Below are 22,473 nucleotides of genomic sequence, written 5' to 3'. Positions count from 1 at the left end.
TCCGTTCTGGCTTCGATGCTAAGATTTTTGCTGTACCAGAACTGGATGTTGCCAATGCTCCATCTGGTCTTGTTATATTGGATGGTTTTCAGACTGTGTTGCCTGAGGAGGTGGACAGGCTGCTTGGAAGGCTAAGGGATACCACATGCGTGCTTGACCCTTGCCCTTCATGGTTGGTGAAGGGTTCTATAGAGGGACTGGGCCCACGGGTGGCAGGGGTGGTGAATGCCTCTCTAAGGCAGGGAGTGGTGCCCCCTCACCTGCAGGAGGCAGTCATCATGGTCCTCCTAAAAAAGTCCTCATTGGACACAGATGACCTGAATAAGTTTTGACCAGTTTCTAACCTCCCCTTCTTGGACAAGGTGTTGGAGAGCATGGTGGCATGTCAGCTCCAGGCCGCCCTGGATGAATCTGATTACTTAGATCCTTTCCAGTCTGGCTTCCAACCTGGATACGGGATGGAAACTGCCTTGGTCGCTCTGGCGGATAACCTATACTGGGTGATAGACAGAAAGTCACACTGTTGATTCTCCTGGACCTCTCAGCTGCTTTCGATACCATCGACAATGGTATCCTTCTGGGATGTCTCTCTGGGTTGGGATTTGGGGGCACAGTTATACAATGACCCCACTCCTACCTTGGGGGTCGTACTCAGAAGGTGGTGCTGGGGGATGCCTGCTCCAGCCCCTGGCCATTGGCCTATGGGGTGCCACAGGGATCTACTCTGTCCCCCATGCTGTTTAACATATCCATGAATCCTCTGGGGGAGGTCTGATGCAGATGACACCCAGCCCTACCTATCTTTTAAGTCAGCAGATACCAGGGAGGCAGTGGATGCTCTGATAAGATGGAGGCTGTTCTGGACTGGATGGGGGCAAACAAGCTGAAACTTAATCCAGATAAGATGGAAATTCTCTAGGTTGGTAAAACTGAGTAGTGAGATAAATCTGGTTTTGGACTGAGTCACACTCCCTCTGAAAGAAAGTCTGTAGCTTGGGGGTGCTTCTGGACTCAACACATTCCTTGGAGGTGCAGATGGTGGCGGTGTGCAGAAGTGCCATTTACCAACTACGGCTGGTACGCCAGCTGGGACCCTACTTGGAGAAGTCGGACCTGACCTCAGTCACTCATGTGTTGGTAACATCCAGATTGGACTACTGCAATGAGCTCTACGTGGGGCTGCCATTGAAGACTGTTTGGAAGCTTCAGCTGGTTCTCAGAATGCTGCCGCAAGGATGCTCATGGGCATAAGTCATAAGGATGCTCATGGGTGCGAGTCGTAATAACAGCAGGTTGGGTTGGGTAAAATCAAGCAGTAATAATGTGGAATATCTATGTTTTGAATTATTATTGCAATGGTTTATATGTATAGTTAACGTGAACCAGGCAGATAGGTAAGTGGGAAGTCAATATTTACTTAAATAAATAAATGAATGTAATTTGTATGTAAAGCTATTGCAAAAGCCAATAAAAATTTAAAATGCAAAAAAAGAGAGAGAGAGAAGTCAGACCTTACCTCAGTCACTTATGTGTTGGTAACATCCAGATTGAACTACTGCAATGCGCTCTACGTGGGGCTGCCCTTGAAGACAGTTTGGAAGCTTCAGCTGGTCCATAATGCTGCTGCAAGGATGCTCATGGGTACAAGTTGCTTCATGAGTACCACATCCATTCTACTGCAGCTTCATTGGTTACCAGCAGTGTTTTCTCTCATTTTTTTCATCTGTGTGCGGAATGAGTTTTGTTCTGGGCAGCAGTATAAGGCAGGGTGTGCGCGCATGTGCATTCAGAATGGGGCTTTCCTGATTCAACCTGAGTGGGATCCAAAATTAACTGAGCGGACATCCAGAAACTTGTGAGTGGGTGCACATGCCCACGCCTTAGAGGGGACACTGGTTACCAGCCCACTTCTGGGCTAGATTCAAGGTGCTGGTCTTGACCTTGAAAGCGCTACATGTCTTGGGGCTGGGTTACCTGTCAGACTGCATTTGCCCATATGAATCTGCCAGAGCCCTCCAATCATCATATCAGGCCCTACTCATGGCCCCACCACTAACAGAGATCCAGTTGGCGGGGACTAGAGACAGAGCCTTTTCTGTTGTGGCCCCTTGGTTTTGGAATGCCCTCCCTGAAGAGCTTTGCCATGCTCTCAAGAGTTTTTAGAAAACAACTAAACACACATCTTGTTAAAAAGGCTTGTTAATGTTTCACAAGTTGCTTATATCTGGTAGATTATTTAGTTTTTATAATTCTTAGTTTTTAGCTTTTTAAATAACTTAATTTGAAATTTTAAAAGCTAATTCTAATTGTGGTTTTAGCTTGGATTTTTAACTTGTTTAATTTGGTTAATTTTCTACTAGTCTGATTTAATATTTTAACTATTTTATAAATGTTGTGAGCCAGCAGTAATGTACTGGAGGAGCGGGGTATAAATATTTTAAATAAATAATAATAAATTAATAAATACATGTCACTTGGAACATTTGGAACACTCAAAACATTTCAAACCTGTTCTGTTGGAACAATCAGCTCACCTGATTCTGATTAAACATTCTGGAGATTTGTGTTCAGTTCTGAGCTCAGAATGCTAAGCAAATTCAGTTCCGTGCACTACCCTTGAACTACATGTTAGCCAGTGGTGTGGTTGCAAATTCAGAAGTGCAGGCACTCTCCATGATAGCCCCCATAGCCACACCCACTCTGACAGTCATGCCCCATAGCCAATACTCCACAGATGCAATAATTTGGGGTGTTCTGTTACAAGAAGTCCAGAATTGTTTCCTAATCCTGGGTGAATAACCGCACGAGATGCAAGCTCTGTATGATAAGAGCAGTCTGTGGATTGTCAAAGGGTATAGGATACTCCTTGTAATGGAACACAGGGAGAATAGTAATAAAAACCAGTTGTAGGCCAATATTCAGTTATTTATTTAACATTTATATCTCGAGGAGCTCAGAGCGGTGTACATGGATATGTTTTATCCTCACAACATCTCTGTGAGGTAGGTTAGGCTGAGAGATACATGACTGGCCCAAAGCCACCCAGTACATTTGATGGCTGAATGGGGATTCAACCTCAGGTTTTCCCGGTCCTAGTCCAACACTCTAACCAGGGGCGTAACTACAATAGGGCAAGGGGAGACAGTTGTCTGGGGGCCCACTGCCTTGGCCCCCCCCCGAGGTAAGTCACATGACTTACTCCCCCAGCCACACACCCATTCGGGCTTCCTTCAGTTGTATTCATCCTCTGAAATTGATGTGAGTGTTGAGACCTGGAGCTACCAGAACAGCATGTCTTTCTCTAGTACCATTAAATGACTTGCATTGTCCACAATTTACAAAACCTTCAAAAAATAATTTATGGTGATGTTCTGTTGTGGCACATAGGTTTTGTTATGACTATTCAGCCTCATCTAAGATTTCTTTACTTCATGAGCTGAGCTTCAGTGGGAGGGCATTTTAAAATCTTGTCTCTGGGCCCACTCCAACCTTGCTATGCCCCTGACTCTAACCACTAGCTGTGCTGGCTTCAGTTATGGAACAAACGGTTGAGACCGCAAGAGCAGCATATTAGTTCCATTTTTGAAGCAAAATGCCTTGCGTCTGTGCGGAGACCCTGGAAGGAGGAAAAGTACGGACGGGGACTGTGGCCCCTGCCACACTACACGACGTGCCGTTACCTCAAGCAACATGGGAAGGAAATATATAGCAACCTTGCCATGTATATCATTAGTTCATCTAACTCAATATTAAGGTCTACAGCAGGAGTTCCCAGATGCTGGACTCCAGAACTCCTATCACCCCCAAGCCAGGCTCGGAGAAAAGGGTCTTTCCCAGCCCTACCGGAAGATGCCAGGGACAAACCCTGCAAATTTCTACCGCAAAAAGGTGCGCAGAGCTAAGGCTTCATCCTTTACACAGAAACCGCGTTGCGGGCGACGAGAGGCTCGGGAGAGAGGAGGAAAGCTAGGCGGCGTGAGCTGCTGTAATCAGCTGCGTAAGCAAGTACCCCGACGGCACCCACGGAAAGCCCTTCCCTCGGGCGTCGGGACCCCTCCCCAATGGGAGGCGCTCGCCGCCGCCGCCCTCCTCGTGCTTAGGCACTGACTCCCTTCAGCCTTTTCTCTCCCAGAGGATCGGGCCATCCTCCTCGACGTCTGACTACTCTCTTATCCACGGGATGAAAAAGCACTGCGCTCTCTTCAAGGGGAGCGAGGCCCGATTGCAGGCGGCCGGCGGAATTTAGCTGAGGTTGCAAGAAAGGCGAGATAGGCACGATCCAAGAATAAACCAGATTCTACACGTGCCGCCTTGCGAGTACAGCTCTTGCAAAAGCGCCTGACCAGCAGCGCCACGATGGAAGGGCAGCAGCGCAAGCCAGCAACGTCCATCAAGCCATTTTTGCTTTCATTTCCCTTCTGAGTGGGTCCTTCTCCTTGAGTTGACTCTGCAGCAGCCACGGGTCAAAGCATTTCCCTATTTCCACCAAAAGGGCCACACAAGACCTTCCCGGCGGCAGACGAGCGTGGTCGCTCCTTCTCGGATCTTCATTTGGCCGCGCCCCCTTCCCTTCTGGCTCCCGTTCTTTCCTGCTTGGTGCCCAATGACACGCGACTGAGCCTCTTGAGGCGGCGCTGATTGGTCTTCGCGCAGTTCCAAAGGGGCGGGCCCACGAAAGGATTTCAATCTCCAAATTGGCCGTCTCCAGCTCGCTGTTCGCTTTTCCCATCTGGGCAGGTATCGTGTGGGTTCAGGTGGCTGCGTTGGACTGCACAGGGTGAGTTTAGTAGTAGCCGCCGCCGGGCGCCGCATCCCGTCGCCGCTGGCAATTCAGGGGTGTGTGCACGCGTGCGTGTCTTCGGCTGTGGCTTGTGGGACTCCACTTGCGCCGGGTGAGCTCTCGGTGTCGAGTTGGCGAAGTTTCTCGAGATCCGGTCTGCTTCCCCCCGCCTCGACTTAGTAGGCAGATGGCGAGGAGGAGTCTCGGCGGATTTGCGCTTCTCTCCTCATCCCTTCTTCCCCCGCCCCGGGCCTTCTCTTTAATGCTGTCGCCTCCGACACCCGGCCCACCCCTGTGACTGCTCGATCAGCCATGGCTGCAGCACTGATCTTGTCCAGGGGTTGTGGCTCTCTCCTTCGCAGCAGCTTCCGTGCTCGGAGATGGAGGCCCGCCCCGATCCGCAGAGTAAGTAGGGGCAAACCCAAGTATCTTCTTACTAGGGCGTAGATTGGTTAATTGGGGGTGCTTTCCCCCTGGAACTGGTTTCCCCCTGCCTTGGCGGAGGAGGGCGGGTATCTCTGCCCGACTTGCGTCCTTTGATGCAGGCCTTGGCTTTCGAAGCGGCTTGAGAACAGGGTGGCCAGCGCTGCCCTGGATTCTCTGCTGTTTCCGCTCTTAAAATATCAGGCAGCTGCAAACGAGTTCCAGTAAACCCAAACCTGGGTCTCCAGATGTTGCTATAGAGCTCTGTGACTGAGCAGCTGGAGAAAGTGCTAACGATATGCTCTTTGAAAGCGACAGGCCAATAGAGATGCTCTTGAAAGAGAATGAACCAAAACGACAGGCAGGATAGATTTCTATAGGCAAGCTAGACTGCAGGAGAAAAAGAAAGCAGCTTTTGAAACTAGGTATTAATCTGGGAGACCCATCTCCAGGGCTCCCTCAATACAGGAGAACCCTGTTATTCTTTGTGGGGGTTCTGTTTCACAGGGGCATTCTGTGGGAGTTAGGTTCCAGCCCAAATGGCCAAAAATCATGGTTTTTGCCCCCGTCCCACCCCTGAACACCCCCCAAAGTGCCTTACCATGTTGCAGCGTAGTCTGGGGCATCCAGAGGACCAAATATCAGCTGGAAATTGTGGGGTTTGCCCCATTTTTTCCCCAACTAATGAGCCATAAAATGTCTCCCAAACACACACTGGCAGCCGGAAACCTCCAAGGTCATTTCCGGCCACGACCTGTGGATATGTGGGTTTAACCCTTCCCCCCACATTTTTCCTATGTATACCAAGGTTGGGTGGTTATTATCCGACCACAGACATGCAAAACCATGAGTGCTGGACCCATGATTAACAAGGTCCTCCTGTATGTGTTTTGGCTGAGAGAGCTCATTCTCGGCACTAGCCAGTTGGCAAATAGAGCACAGTGTGAAGTGATATTTTAAGACAAATGACAAAACCTATGTAAAAACAACTTTGTATAATTCACACCCACTTAGATCCCCACACCATGCTTGCGATAAAATAAAATAAAAGTATACCCACTGGTAATTATTTATTGCTATACCAGCCTTTCTGTCAAAGAAAAGACCCTCCCAAGGTATCTAACAATGATAACATGTAAAATTACAGTACACTTAAAGCAGTTACTGTTTATGGTGTGTGTGTGTGTGTGTGTATTAACTGCTCCCACCATTCTAGACTTTCTGCATGCCCTATTACTGAGTGAGAATATGAGCCTTTATTCCTGCTTATAGATCTTATCATTTGTGCTAGCTAATTCAAGCCTGGTAGAATATTGTTTATCCAGGTCAGGCACAGGGCCAGTTCAGACATTGTGCAGAAACATGGTTAAAACTTGGTTCCATTTGATGTCCCTGAGGCTTGGGAGCACATGTGTGCACACATCCCATCTGCACAAGCCTCCAAAGAATTCTAGTTCCAGTTTTGGTTAGAACCAAACCAAGATCAATTGAGATTGATCCCAACTGACCAATATGAAACCTGCTTCAAACACTTAGTTCACAGTTGGTTTATTTAGGGGAAGTTGGTTAGAATAAACCAAGATTGGTCCATTCAGACATCATAACTGATTTTGGTTTATTTCTAACTCATATCCAAAAAAGACTCTCTTGGAGGCTCACACATGGAGATGGGGAACAGTTTGGTACCCAATCTTGGGCTTGTCATGGAACCAGGCTTTAACCATAGTTCTGTATGATGGCTGAACTGGCCCATACAGAACTTCTGCAATTAGAGTTTCCTTCTGGGTAATAAACTAGAAAGGGCAAATGTATGAATTTAATAGATGGTTCAGAATGTGTTATATTCCTCTAAACAGTTTCACACATGAACAATGATGGTCTTGCTCTTATTTTAACCTAGTGCCTGGTACGCTATGGTTATGCTGTGCCATTCAGACCACTGCTGTTGACTCTATAACTGTGTATGTGTATAGATTCGCACATTTGCTCATATAGTGTAGTTGCTAATTCAGAGACTTGCCTTTTCAGGAGTGCTTATCCTCTGTCATTAACCTCTTATCCTGGCTCCTACTTGCACTGTCAGTTTGTTTGGGGAATTATTATTTAACTGCCACTTGCACACATCATTCATTTCTCCTTATCCCCATGGCAACTGCTTTGTTCTCACTTCTTGTTCTTAGTTTTATTTTCCTTCCCACTCCGAGCCTTTTGCTCCCTGCTTGCTTGCATTGCATACATGTACACAGCTGCTTTATAGAGCTCCACCAGGATTTTCAGGATCTTAATGGCTTTAACTTTAGTACAGTGGGAGGGAAATGTTGTGGTGGAGAAGAGGTGTGGTCCGCTAGTGATTTCAGTCTCTTGTGGTGCCAGAGCCTGATATGTGGTCTGAAGTTCCTTTTTTCCTGTTTTGCTTCCCACAATGCTGAAGACCCCTTTTGACTTCAGGTTTTTGCTTTTCAGTCCACCATTGTATGGCGCAGACTCCTTCAGGGTTGATTTGATTTAAATCATGATTTAAATCTCTTCACAGAGGGACTCACTTTTAATGAGTCCAGCACACTCCCATCGCTCCCACATGGCAGCTCTCGCGAGAGTTCACGAGTGAGCTGCCGGGGGGGGGAGGGGAAGCGAATGGGAAGAAATGGGCGGGCGGGCGAGAGAGCAGCGCCAGGGAAAGCAAGAAGGTGGCAAGCAAGAAGGTGTGTATGAGGAAAGTGGTGCCGGGGAAAGCGGCGGGGGGGGGGGGGGGGAGAGAAAGCTGCAGTTGGGGGAGAGAGAAAACAGCACCGGGGAAAGTGGTGGGATGTGTGAAGAAAGCGGCAGCAGCCGGCAGGGGAAGAAAGCGATGACGGGGTGGGGTGGGGTGTGCGGCTGGAAAAAGCAGTTGGCCAGGCGGCCAGCCAGAGGAAAAAGACATTGGAGGGGGGGAGGACTGGGAATGAGGGGCCGAGAACTAGAGTCGCAGATGCTCTGTGCCGAGCCCAGCTAGTTCTATTTAATCATCATTTTCTTGTAAAAGTACATTCATGTTGTCTAATATAATCTTAATACATATTCAGGGATAGGTGTAGGTTTCATTTTTAGAAGGTATGTATACACTATAATAGGTACCACGGCCATCCCTAGGGAGGTGAGGGGCAAGGGGTGAATCAGCATGTGCAGGACCTCCTTAACATTTCATATGATTACCAAATCATACTGACTGAGGACATAATAAAATGTACCATCAAGTCGGTGTCCACTCCTGGTGACCACAGAGCTCTGTGGTTGTCTTTGGCAGAATACAGGAGGGGTTTACCATTGCCTCCTCCTGCACAGTATGAGATGCTGCCTTTCAGAATCTTCCTATATCTGGGAAACATACCAGCAGGGATTTGAATCAGGAACCTCTGGCTTGCTAGTCAAGTCTTTTTCCGACACACTGTGTAAAAATTGTGTGACTGAGTTGGTTTGGATGTGTCCAACCAGCTTGGGCATTATTTATTTATCTATTACATTACTATACCACCCTGTCCATCCAAAGGCTCTGGTGTACAACAGCCCAAACAAACAAACAAACAAAAACCATTTAAAACAATCAGCTTAAAACTACATAAAAACAAAATTTAAAACAATTTAAAAACCTTGGAGAGCCAGGCCAAACAAATAAGTATAAATATAGTGCATTTGTAAGGGAAAAGTTAAAGACACAACACATAGCCCTTACTTCACAGTTCTCACTTACACCTTCTGTATTGCAAGCCAACTTGAGCATAGTGCGTTTACAAAAGGAAAAAGGCTTGCTTATGCAACCATTTACAGTTAGCTCCACTTTCACTGGATGTGAAGAATTCTATGGATAGGGAGCTCTTTCTGGCTGCTTTACTGCAGTAGAGAAAATATATTAAAGATCAAGTGCTTGACCAATCCACTTCATATTAAATACACAGAGCTCTCCCACCCTGCCTAAATCTGTGCTCAATATCAAAGCCCTATCCCAAGCCATTCCAGGAGATCTAAGGGCGGAGGAGTGGTGCTTTATGAAGGCAAAGGGCAGATCCTCCACGTGGGGATGGAATGATGGTCCAAGGGGAGGCTTCGGTTCCATAGGTTTTTGTAAATGGCTGCCATGAAACAAGCCATTTATATGACTTCTTTGATGTTTTTAGAAAAAAATATTTAAAATCCAGAAATTCTCAAATTCACTTCAAAATAAGTCTGTAGAGCCCTCCCACCCTGCCTACATCTCTGCCTGATATCCAAGCCCTACAGCAAGCCACTCCATAACTATAAAAGGAATGGGGGGAATAACCACAAACAGGAAATCTCCAACCTTCCATCGCTGACTGAGGAGGAGGAAAGCACAGCCTCCCAGTGCCACTCTGCCCCCTATCTGATCTGCTGCCTTCAGTCAACCTGTCAGCCTCACTGGAGAGCTTCAGGGAGGCCAGCAGAGAGGCCTCTGGAAGCCCTTCCGAACAGCTGATAGTCAGGTGGTGGAGAGGGAGCTGCAGCAGCCTGCCGAGAGCCTTTCAGTAGCAGGCAAACCTCCTGCTCCTAGCCTGCCCTATGCTGCTGGCATGCGGGGCGCACAGGTGGTGCAGTGGTAAAACTGCCGCCCTGTAACCAGAAGGTTACAAGTTCGATCCTGACCAGGGGCTCAAGGTTGACTCAGCCTTCCATCCTTCCGAGGTCGGTAAAATGAGTACCCAGAATGTTGGGGGCAATATGCTAAATCATTGTAAACCGCTTAGAGAGCTCCGGCTATAGAGCGGTATATAAATGTAAGTGCTATTGCTATCTCAGCCCACACCGGCTGCAGGGTAGGTGCGGGGCCTGTGGGAGCACGGGGCTGGGGGCGATCGCCTCAGCTTCCTTGCATTTATTTGTTGCACCATTTGTATTTTGCATGCACGCATGCCTTATCCACAGGTACAGGAACTTCATTAAAAATATTCCCAAATGAAGTCTTATGGCCACCTCCATGATAGGTGTTTTCCTTCCACAATGGAGGATACACTCAATTAGAAAAAATTTCCCCAGGACTGAATGAATACATCCTGTTCATTTTGGGTTTGGGTTTCACTCTCCATTTCCCGCCCCTATTCCTTGCATTTATATCCAGACTTCTCCTCCTTGGTCAGATCTAATCCATCCTCCTATATCCTCTGTTCATTCATTGGCCTCCTTTAGCCCAATTCAGACATTATGCTGTATGAGTGGATAGGTGTTTGTACACTTGTGCATATGTTTGTGTGAATCACTGTACATGGGTTCACTTTAAAAGTGAACCTGGACACAGGCCCTTCAAATGCATGATATAGATAGGTACTGCTGCACCTGCATTCAACATAACACATGAATGATACTACCTGCGTACAGATCTGTGCCTGTGTACATTGTACACTCATTATATGAGTGCTGAACATAATGTGTGAATGGGCCTAATGTCTTTGCACTTTTAGGTGGGGGGGCAGGGCTTGACAGTGACGCTTTACACATGATTGGTGTGTAGAGCCTAATCGGGTTCTGTGGGGAAAGCGGGTCCTTCTGTCCCCACAGACGATCCTCGGGCTAGCCCTGGGTGGCCCAATCAGCCGTCCATACAACTACCAGCTCGCCCATCCCCCAGAAGTCCCAGGATGCCCTGCACAAGTACGTGGGGCATTCCTGGGAGACCCCTGAGACTAGGAGGCTTGCTGTTGCCTCCCAGTCAGGGGTCTACTCGTGAGTCGCTGCAGTGCAGAGCTGCACCATGACAACTCACGATCAACTAAATGGGGTTAGCAGAGTGCTCGCTCCACTAACCTCATTTAAAGGGAGGCAGTTAAGCGGGCTAAGCAGGTCACACGCACATGGGAAACTGGGCTGGGCTCCCTTAGCCTGGTTTCCTCTGTGAGTGTGAATAGCCTCTGTGTGTATGTGTGCTGCCAAATAGGATTGATCAGGTCTGTTATCTCTCATCCCCATATACTGCTGTTAACATGTTTGTAGAATATAATTAGAAGTTATGATTAATATTCATATCATCATCTTTGATCTAGGTTTTTTTATTGTTTAAAACAATTTAAATAAAATCAGATTTTATTTTTATTTTTGATCAATTTTTATCAACCCTTGACTCCCTATTTATTTGCCTCAGTATATTCATTCATATTCTCTCTCTCTCTCTGGTGTTGCTTCTAATAGATGCTGTTTGTGTTACAACTGCTTATTTCATGGCTCTCTTGCCCTTAAATTATAAATCACTGACAATCTACATGATGGTTAACAGCCTGGCAATGCTAATTACAGAGAAAATGCATTAAAATAACTTTTATGAAAATAACTAGTGAATTAAACCTGAAATGTGGGGTTAAGTTCACTCTAATATTAAGAGTGAATAAGTTCACTCTTTAATATTGGGTTTTTGTACATTCTTTGTAAACCTTTGGGAGAGGACTTTAACAGCCTCAGTCATCACATCACAAAGTCTGCAACTATTGCCTGAAGAATATTGTACTTAGGTTTACGAAAGAAGGGGGTGGGGACTGGGAGCCAACTTGACTATCCATGCAAGCATTAAGGTGGCAGAAGAGATGCCTAGGATAGACAGCACACCTGGGATGTCAGCAGTGTTAATTGGTTTTTTACCAAAAGAAAACGGCAGGGCTCTGGGCACCAGGAGTCAAAATCGACTTGAAGGCACACTTTAGCATTACCTTTAATGCCAAAAAGTCATACAAGAGAGTTGCTGATCAGTCCAAATACATGTAATAAAGAATACTTGCAAGATAGATGCACCCTGAATGTCAACATTCTACTCATCAGCCACTTTTCCCTGGTTCACTGTTTAATTTGGAAGACCCGTCCTTAACAAATAGAAGTCTAAGTAGTGTTGGATTCCTTTTTTGGATATGGAGTGCTGCTTTTAGATTTTAAAGCTCATAATTGGGTTCCCGTTCAGTAATGGAAAACAGCATTGATCCTGACATAACTGAACAAATCCAGAGAAGGAACACTTTCTAAGGATCCATCTTAGATATGGGAGAGCATACAGCAATTGGTGCGTAGAATTTATACCATCTGGGTACATCCTCTGGGGAGGAGAGGTGAGTGGTGCAGAATGTCTAGCTTGCCAAAGAGCTGGGGGTACTCACCACTGGCGAGCTGGTAAGTGGATTTCTAGATGCCTGGCTAATGGTACAAAGTGGTACAATTCCTCTTGGTAGAGGCTGCTAGTATAAACTTGATCAGATCTGTGGATCCCTGTTCAATGTTGATTTCATTGGATCTTCACAAAAATGTGTTTAGGGTCATAGTGCCAATTAGTCTTGGTGTATTTCTGAAGATAGTGGGAAAACATGAGCCAATTCAGACAACCATTATATGTGTCTGTTATGAGAATACTTTGATTTTACAGTTTATTCACATGCTTTGAGTTTGCGGCAGCATGCAGATACGCTATTGATCTTCTGAACAGTTGTTTTAGATGACTTGTTCCAAGTACAGTGGAGTCTATGAAACAGTTATTGGACAGAAGCAGGGTGGTTTCATGAATGGGCGATTTCATGATATTGTTTGCCACAGAAGCAACTTCTGCTGAAATAGCAGAGTTTAAAAGTGGTCAGGTGACACTACTATACTTGCTTTGCTTGCTTCTGTCATGTGACCTGCAGAATGATTCACAATGAGTGTCTCGTTTATCAGGTCCTCATGACTCGACTAAAACTGCAGTGATGCAGTTTCTGAGGCAGACAGAACACAGTGTAAAGTAGAAAGGAAATCCTGGGTACACTTTCAGTTGAGGCTGCAACCCATTAAAAACTCTGAAATCTAAATCTCGCTTAAATCCTCTTCCTAGATCTTTCAGCCGCACTATTCTGATCAGAAAATGTCATCTGTTCTTGAACCCCTCTTCGAGTACATTGACAAACACCAGGACCTCTACGTTGATGTAAGTGGCCTCTTCTGTAAACCTTTAATATTAAGCTGCTTTCTTAATGCCAGCAATATTGATATGTTAATGTTGAGCTGCAAAATTCTTTTCTCTAAGCTGCAGGGTTGTGAAACCAGTGTTGCAATGCAGGTGGTGGCTTTTGGTGTTTTATTTTCTGTGGGTTTTTTTGTCTTAGCTCAGGAGTTTTAAACCATTTTTAACAAGGGTATTCCTTCTTTCTCAAAGCTTCAACTCAAGTACTTCATATAAGCAGGCAAAATTGTGATCCCCAGAAGTAAAAACTTCCTGCCTACTTTGGGCGGGAGGTAAGCTAAGTGAATCTGCCCCTGAAATCGGGCAAAACAACAACCCTGACTCTACTCTCTTGCTTTCTTCCACTTCTTAAACATGACTAGGGCTCCACAGCATACCCCTGCCCTGACCCTGCTTCTCCCTCCTCCTGTCCGAATATCAGCCAGCATTTCCCTCACTACCAAGCCTGTCAGTCAGGCTGAGGGTGGGGTAGACTGAGTCTCAGCACATAGTCAGCCAGTCGCATGGAGAAGAGGAGGGAGGTATACTCCCTGACACTTTCCTCCCTCCCCTCATGGAGAGTGAACCAACACTGTAGCATGCAAGTGAGTCAGGGAGGCATGTGGGGTCTCTGTACCCCCTCCAAGGCTTTCAAGTATCCTGGTCCAAATACCCCTGGTTGAAAACCCATGTCTTAGATGATGGTAGAAGAACTGCTCCATCTGTCCTCAGTATGCTGAGGGGAAGTTTCTATATGCAGAGGCACCCATTTTTCTGAATGTTTTTCATTAGTAATGGGGTTAGTACATATGTTGCATATCTTTAAAGGCCCGAGTGGACTACAGGATAACATGTGTTAAATTTTAAATTGTTTTGTCTTCTTGTAAACCACCCAGTTTGGGGCAGTATACAAATGTGCTAAAATAATAAATGTCCTCCCTTCTCTCCCCATTGTTCTTAACCATGCTTAGAGCTTAAAGTGCTATCAGTCTTAACTTGGATAATGCTAACCAAGGTTCACTGCTGAGTAGGGGTTGAACCCTGCTTGAGACATTGGGAGCATTAACCTAAACAAGTCCTGAGGGATACTTGCATGGTGGGGGAACATACTCAGTGTCTGCTTTCCTTGTAGATAGAAGCAGAAACTCCTTGCCTAGAGGAGAACATACATAGATGCTAAAGGATTTGTGGAGGGAGAGACATGGTATCACTCATGAGGATTAGTTAATATTAAGGTGGTAGTCTTGTGTCTGGACTGTGACCCTTCAAATTTTAGGTGGGCACTGATATGACTGAGTCATCCTCCACACTAAAAATTAGAAATCCCTGCATATGGAAAGCTAGCATGTTGGTGGAAAGGGCTCTAGGGTAGCTTTCTGATAGACATGCTAGTTCTGCGTGCAGGGGAGTGAAGATGTGTGCACATTCATTCATGTGAGTAATGAATGACACCGACACAGGTTTATCATCACCTCAATGAAAACTAGGCCTTAGATGGTTGGTTAGTACTAGGCTGCTCAACTCTGGCCCTCCGGATGTTGTTGGATTGCAGCTCTCATCATCCCCAGTCACAGTGGCCAATAGTCAGGGATGATGAGAGTTTGAGTCCCGCAACAGCTGGAAGGCCAAAGTTGCGCAGTCCTGGTGTAGTGCATAGAGGACTAGGAAATAGCAGTAGGGTTTGCTTAATCAGATATGTAATTTGCATAGCTGTAGTGGTGATGTTTATACAAAGAGCTGTGTTTGGAATTGCATTTTCAGTTTTAGGAAATCATTTGGTTAGAGTAGCAGAAGCTAGCTATGCTTTCAGGTATGAACAGTAGCTGGCTATGGCTTCTGCCTTGAGGCAGAACTTAAATGGTGCATAGTCAGTTATTTACTGTCAGAAGCCAAAAATTAACAATACAGTTGGACACAGCAGAACATCAACTTCCATAGTGACAACTGACTACTATATTGAATGGAGGCAACCTGCTAGTGGTCATGTGACACAGGCTGTGAACCTGCAGGTGGGGCAGCTGAGAGTGGAGAGTTTGAGTTTGCCACCATTTTGTTTTGAAAGGCTCTGAGCTAAAAATCAGTAGGTCTTCTTGGAGTTGAATGTTCTGGGAGCAACTCTAACTAGAGCATAATGAGAACTCCAAGATCATATTTACATTTCAAGATATTAGCAGAGTTAGTTTCCCCTGCAGAATGTTCACAATTTTATCTTTGTAGCATGTCTAAGTATTAGTCAAGCAAGTTAGCCGTGCAGTATTTTGTTCTTTTCCTTACCCATCCACCCCTGCTTCTTCACTAAACTCTAGCGGCTGGCCCAGTGGGTGGCAATTCAGAGTGTCTCAGCATGGCCAGAGAAGAGAGGAGAAATCAAACGGATGATGGAAGTTGCAGCCAAGGATATTGAACGGCTGGGTGGTACGACTGAACTGAAGGATATTGGAAAGCAGACGGTAAGAAGATGTGTGTTTGAGGCTGTATCGGGAGAACTGAATAATAATCCTAGCAGCATGGACATGAGTGGGTTTTTAATAAGATTCGTTCATTCAGCATCCTGGTTAAAGATGTGCCATCTGGAGCATGGCGACATCTTATGGAGCCATTGGTGTCTACACTACATAACCAGCTGTGGTGCTTCTCCTCTCTGCCAGTTGTAACTGGCAGAAGTTCATTTGGTTGCCTCCTTGAAACAAGCACCACAAGGGCAGCCCCTATGATCCCAGCCAGTTAGCTTATTAATCCTAAACATTTGTATAGGTCTTGACAAATTTTCTTTGGATCTAGGAGCCAGCTGAAATATTTAGGAGCCAGACCATGGACACTTGACACAATTACCAGACTTAGTGAGGGACATTGTGGGAGGAGACTAAATGGGCTACTCTTTATCCACTTTACAAGTAACAGAATAGAAATGGGGCTGCCTGGGCCAAATATATATTTTATTAAATACCTCTGCCTCTGAATATCCTAGTCTAGATGGCATGGTTAAATTTCTAGGAGCCCTGTCTCCTGGAGTCTGAGATTTGTCAAGCTGTGATGTAGTGCTTTTGAGGGCTCCAAGAGCTTCACGGATAGCTTGTTGATATCTTGACAACAACCCTGAGGAGTAGCTGAGGAGTATTATCTCCATACTGTAGCTGAGGCTGAGAAGGAAGTGGCTTGCCCTTCGGCCATCTAGTGAGTTTATAGCAGAGATGAGATCCATACCCAGTAATTCCTGACTTATAATGGAGTCTCTTAGCCACTACACTACCAACAGGCTGTATTCAGTGGGGGATTGGTGGGTAATGCAACTTCTGTTCTTGAGGAACAGGCAAGTGGACATGTAGAATGGTGAACTGTGGACAGAAAGGGAGGGAACAGGTGGCTATGACGGTGGGACTTGCCAGCAGGCCATATTTAGGACACTGTGGAACTGCACTGAAGACTTGCCCTTTTTACCCACCTCTTCAGTATGGCATGTTTTTTAATGTGTTTAGTGATGGCTGTAATATATGCAAGTAAAGACTTGAGTGGGCATGATTTCCTATCACTTGAGCCCTGGAAGGACCTTAGTGTTATCACGAACGATATTATAATCTTTCACTTAAGGATTATCCATTTAAAACACTTCTTAACCTGTGCTGTCTTCCATATAGCAGCATGCACCATAGTAGGGTGGTAATAGGCACTGGAAGAAGTCCTGAGCTATACACTTGTGTACTTTCGATGAAGTTATAGGGATTAGACACGGAATACTGTCCTCATATGCATGGCATCAGTCTACTCTCATAACATCTAGAGTCCCTTCACTACAACCATATAGAACCTTTGCTGTACACAGCCTCTGAGGAAGCACCAGCCACCTCTGTATCTGCACTTTGCTTTTACTGTCTGAAGGGAAAATGTGTTTGCTGTGTGTAGTCTTTCTGTTCTGACCTTTACACTTAAGACGTGCATCTCTCTTGCAGCAAATGAATTATTGACTGAATGATATTGCTTCAATAGTACTACCTCTTCTGTCTTGAACCAGGAGGCCTCTTTGCACTGTCTGCTTGGTTGCCTGGTTTTTATGATACAGTCTGCTTGTCATTTGTACCTAGACCAATGTCTGTAGCAGGGCTACACAACTTAGGCCTTCCAGATATTGTTGGACTACAACTCCCATGATCCCCAGCCACAGTGGCCAGTAGTGTTGATCGATGGGAGTTATAGCCCAACATCTGCAGGAGGGCCGAAGTTGTGCAGGCCTGGTCTGCAGGGATTGTGTTTCAATCTTTACACATGGGTCTTAGTCCCAGGATCGTGTGGGAGCAGCATTCATCCACACCAAGCACCAAACAGTAATACCAAAGCTCCCAGTTGAATTAGGTGGCTTTACATTTGGTTAAGTTTTTTGGCTATTATTATTATTATTATTATTATTATTTCTTGTTTACACAGTCAGAAAGGTGTTATTGACTGGTTTGTTTTATCCAGACATCGAGTCCTTCCCAAGGACCTGGGATGGCTGAATTTTATTGTCAATTGTTATAGATATCGTCGCAGAATATAGGCTGTTCCCAGTAAAGCTGCTTTTTGTAATTGGCTGATGGTGATTTCTGTGGCCCCTATGGTGTTGAGGTGCTCTTCAGGTTGTTTTGGAACTGCACCCAGGGCGCCAATGACCACTGGGATTATTTTGGTCTTTTTCTGCCACAGCCTTTCAATTTCAATTTGTAGATCTTTGTATTGGTGATTTTTTCTATTTCTTTTTCTTCTATTCTGCTATCCCCTGGTATTGCTATGTCGATTATTTTCACTTGTTTTTCTTTCTTCTCGACTACAGTTATATCTGGTGTATTGTGTGGCAGATGTTTGTCTGTTTGTAGTTGGAAGTCCCATAATATTTTTACATCTTCATTTTCTACCACTTTTTCAATTTTATGGTCCCACCAATGTTTGGCTACTGGTAGCTTGTATTTTTTGCAGATGTTCCAGTGTATCATCCCTGCTACCTTGTCATGCCTTTGTTTGTAGTCAGTCTGTGCGATCTTTTTACAACAGCTGATTAGGTGGTCCACTGTTTCATCTGCTTCTTTACAAAGGCGGCACTTGCTGTTTGTGGTGGATTTTTCTACTTTTGCTCTTATTGCATTTGTTCTTAGTGCCTGTTCTTGTGCAGCCAGTATTAAACTTATTATTAAAATTATTGTCATTATTATCATTAGTAGTATTATTATCATCATTATCATCATCATCATTATTATCATTAAGCCATGTCACAAAACAAACATTTATGGGGGGAAACAAGCATCACTAGCAATAATATCCCTTTTTACAAACATATAAAACTCTGGTTTCTACTTAATTACACAGCAGTTTCCTTTAACAATCTTTCCAGATATTAATATAGTTGGAAGATGGGGAATGAGCAAAATTTTCCTGATTTGTAAATAAAATAAAATCAGACCATATGGTAGGGGGGGAAAGCATTGGAATTAGCTTGACCCAATCAAAGATTAATCAAGTTGGTCAATTTTTCTGATATGGCTATGGTGCCACATATGCTGGTACCAAATGACAAGAGTCATATTTTTTGTTTTTCCAGTGTTGTGAAATGAACAATCTAGCAGCTTTTAACATGAATACTATCAATTCTTTAGATGACATCTCCGAATTGACCCCTGAAAATATATTTAATAATGCCAACTCTGATCTCAGACCTAACCTCTGCCATGTAATTTTGCTCATCTCTAAGAAAACTCTGTCCAAAAACAAAGAACACTAGGACATGACCACCATAAGTGGAAAACATGTTCCCCTAGACCCACATCCATTCCAACAAAAGGGGGAAATGTTCTTATTCATACAAGCTAATCTGGAAGGGGTCATATACCACTTAGCAATAGCAATAGCAATAGCACTTACATTTATATACCGCTCTATAGCCAGAGCTCTCTAAGCGGTTTACAATGATTTAGCATATTGCCCCCAACATTCTGGGTACTCATTTTACCGACCTCGGAAAGATGGAAGGCTGAGTCAACCTTGAGCCCCTGGTCAGGATCGAACTTGTAACCTTTTGGTTACAGGGCGGCAGTTTTACCACTGTGCCACCAGGGGCACTTATGGAAAAGTTTATAAAGTTCTCTTTAACAGGGGCTGGGGTTGAAGCCATTGGCTTCCATTTCCATATCCTGTTCCATTCCAGATCGCTAATAGTCTGCTGTAAATCATTTCCCCAGCTCAACTTAAGGCCAATTGAAGGGTTATTTATTTGATTTAATATAATACAATATGATTTAGAAATGAGGCCTTTAGAGACTCTGGAGTTTCTGATATTAATATTTCAAACTTAGTCAGCTTTCTGTTAGCCTGCTTTATTATATCTGGGTGAGAAATAAAAGACTTAAACGGAAGGAAATTCAGCCAGGTGTAACGCATGCTCATAAACCTCTCCCATATCGGATCTAAATCGATTGGTTTATCCAAATAGTAGAGGTCTTTTAATTTAGTCACATGGTGTCCAATAGCACTAAGTATTCAAGAAGGTATATCAAAATCAGGAAATTTAGGATGACTGCAAATTGGTATAAGGGGGTGCAATATGATGGAGCAAAAATCTTATACCATTTCTCCCAGGTCTTAAGTGTAACAATTGAAGGATTTTCAACAGTTTTGAATCTTTTAGGAAAGTCTGGTGTTAAAAGCAGGTTATTGACATCACCAAATAATTGTTCTGGAACCTCCATCTTAGTCCAGAGTTTAGCCTCTGGGTCTGCTATTAGCCAAAGTATGTTGCAAAGGTGCAAAGCTTCATAATAGGCAACTAAATTTGGAACTCCAATACCACCCTGGAGTGTTTTTGTGTATAACATTTTGTTACAAAACCTCATTTTCCCTCCAGCATGAACAAAAACATTTAAAACTTTTTGCCATCTACCCAGTGTAGACTTAGACAATTTAATTGGCAAAATCTGCATTAGAAACAGTAATCTTGGAAGCAAATGCATCTTTGTAGTGGCTGTCCGACCCATCAAGGACAAACTAATGTCTTCCCAATTTTTAGTTTTTCTTTTTGTAAGGCCAATAATTGGAGATAAGTTCAGTCTTTTAAGCTGTGATAGGTTTTTACATATCTAAACACCCAAGTAGCTTTTGAGATTTTGGGAAACCCTTAAGTTCTTGGACTTGTATATTAATATAATATCAGCACAATGCTATGCATATTAACTTGGAAGCAAATTGCTCTGGGGTGGTTCTTGCAATCCAGAGATGTTAGTTATGCCGCCAAACGTGCATGCTCCCAATTCCTGGTTGACTGCAAAGTGAAAAGCACCAGAAAGTGGGTGGGAGGGGTTCATTGTGGTCACGGGCGGAGCCACCATTGGGCAACAGGGTTCAAAGAACCCGGGCCGCTGCCCCTCAGGCCAAGCCTCGCGGCCCCAACACACACCCCACGTCTGACATCAAACACGGGGCCATGGTTTAGCTGCTGAATGGGGCTGCACAGCCCCGTTTGGGAGTTAGATGGCCAGCGCTGCATTCACAGCACAGCCATGAGCAGCTCTCCCTGCCTTTAAGGGAGGGAGAGTCTCTCCGGCCGCTGGCCAATTTAACTCCCGAATGGGGCTGTGCGACCCCGTTCGGGTACTAAACCATGTCCTCACGTCTGATGTCAGACATGGGGGGCGTGGCTAAACGCTCTCTGCATCTGATGACAGGCACGGGGCGGGTGAGTGGGGTTGTGGCAACAGCCAAACATGGGCCTCCGCTTGCCTCCCTCCAACAATGATTGTGGTTGCTAAGCACGGGCGACTAACATTAATGACCGTAGAGATTTAAAGTAGGGTGGCTGATGTTAGTTGCCCATGCTGAGCAACCATGGTGGAACGGGAAGCAATTGTGTGGGAAGGATCCTTTTCACCATGCAGACGATGGAGAGTCAGGAGTCTGCATGCTTTCTCCTTCTTCCACCGCCTGACACTTGGTGGTATAACGAACATCACTGTATTGTGAGAACTGGCCCACTGTGTTCACCAGGATTTACTCCTTAATAAGTGTGTGTATGGTGGCTGCTTGAATCCTTATCTTATAGGTGGCACAATGTCGCCTAGATACCACTGTGCCATAAAATCTCTCTCTACCTACTAGCTCTGTCTCCTATTCCTATTGGAGACAGAACTGGACTAAGCTGGGCAGTGTTATTCTTTTCCTTGGGACTTGCTTGCTGGATGTGACCCCTCCCAGTGAAACCTCGTCAAAATACCATCTTCAGAATCTTCAAAGTAATCAGTATCAAGTTCAGCCTGTTCTTCTGTGTCAGCTGGGATATTACACTTGAGGAACAGACTGCTTCTTGCTGGCCAGCACAGGTGTGCCCTTCTATCAATGTGTATACTTGTGGTTGAAACTCATTGGGCTGTGACTAAGGGCCAAACTAGATATTGCAGAGGAGATCCATGACTGGCTCTCCACATGTAATTTCCTTCTTCTAAAAGAAGGGTGTGTGATTTGAGTCAGGGCCACAGCATGGAGAAAGTGTGGTCTAGCACACCTTCCCCATGCTGGGGGATGAAGCAACCCAAAGCTGCTATTGGCCATGGAGGGAAAGGGTATGGTGTAAAAGGTGCTTGCATGTTTTCTGTGGCCTAGCAGCAGCTCCAAGGAGGGTGCCATTTGGATTGGAGCCACAGCACAGGAAGAAAGAACTATGCCGCCTGGCCCCCCACCCCAGTTCAGATCAGGGCTCACCATGGTTGCTTTTAAAAGAAGAAAACTACATGAAGAGGAGACACAGCTGCAGTTCCCCCACATATCATCTAGTTTGGCCCTGAAATTGGGTGTGCTACTCTTGTATTAATCTCAAGCTTCCTTGGGCTGACTTGGATAACTATCTTCAGAAAACTGGGACTGTTCTGCAGCTCTCTTTTCTTACTATTCTTTGCTGCACTCTGGTTTCTGGAACTTGAGTTGTGGCTGTGTGCAAACTCTGAAGATGGGATCAGGCTGCCTAACAGTTTTGTCAACTGCGATCTTTGAGTCTAGGACAACTTAGTTGTCCTAAGACTCAAGAGCCTGCTGCTCTCCGTTCTAACTTGCCTGGGAGTACAGAGCATAGGAGTTTGCTGTCACTTTGAGGACCAAACAAGTCGAGCAACCTTTAGCAGGAAAACTCTTTGAAGTGTAACAAATGCAAACATAAAGAAATGAAAGTAACAACTTTTTTTGTTCCTCTTTTTGTTGTATGAGTAGTTTGGATAGCGATTGATTATATTCTACTAGGTCAGTAGATTAAATGCAAGATCCTAATTATTTGATTGATTGATTAATATACCGCCTGACTCCAAAGGCTCTAGGCGGTTCACAAAAATAAACA

At 45.0% G+C, this 22,473-nt stretch overlaps 1 protein-coding gene across 3 annotated transcripts in view; it reads left to right on the top strand.

Annotated features, from left to right (window-relative positions):
* The first annotated feature begins 4,457 nt into the window (after positions 1-4,457).
* The window catches only part of LOC128324974 (cytosolic non-specific dipeptidase), a 40,228-nt gene continuing 22,212 nt past the window's right edge, over positions 4,458-22,473 (top strand). Inside the window, exons 1-3 of one of the 3 annotated variants that reach the window (XM_053250240.1) lie at positions 4,458-4,777; positions 13,029-13,121; positions 15,443-15,586. In XM_053250240.1, coding sequence (XP_053106215.1) covers positions 13,059-13,121; positions 15,443-15,586 — 207 coding nt within the window. In that variant the 5' untranslated portion in view covers positions 4,458-4,777; positions 13,029-13,058. Of the gene's footprint in view, positions 4,778-4,874; positions 5,186-7,838; positions 7,906-13,028; positions 13,122-15,442; positions 15,587-22,473 lie in introns of those variants that run through there. The other 2 variants (XM_053250239.1, XM_053250241.1) reach the window with 2 other exon arrangements.

The sequence above is a fragment of the Hemicordylus capensis genome, chromosome 4 (assembly GCF_027244095.1).
Source record: "Hemicordylus capensis ecotype Gifberg chromosome 4, rHemCap1.1.pri, whole genome shotgun sequence".
NCBI lineage: Eukaryota > Metazoa > Chordata > Lepidosauria > Squamata > Cordylidae > Hemicordylus > Hemicordylus capensis.
The sequence above is the reverse complement of the archived record's forward strand: the minus strand, read 5'-3'. Positions and strand labels throughout refer to the sequence as shown.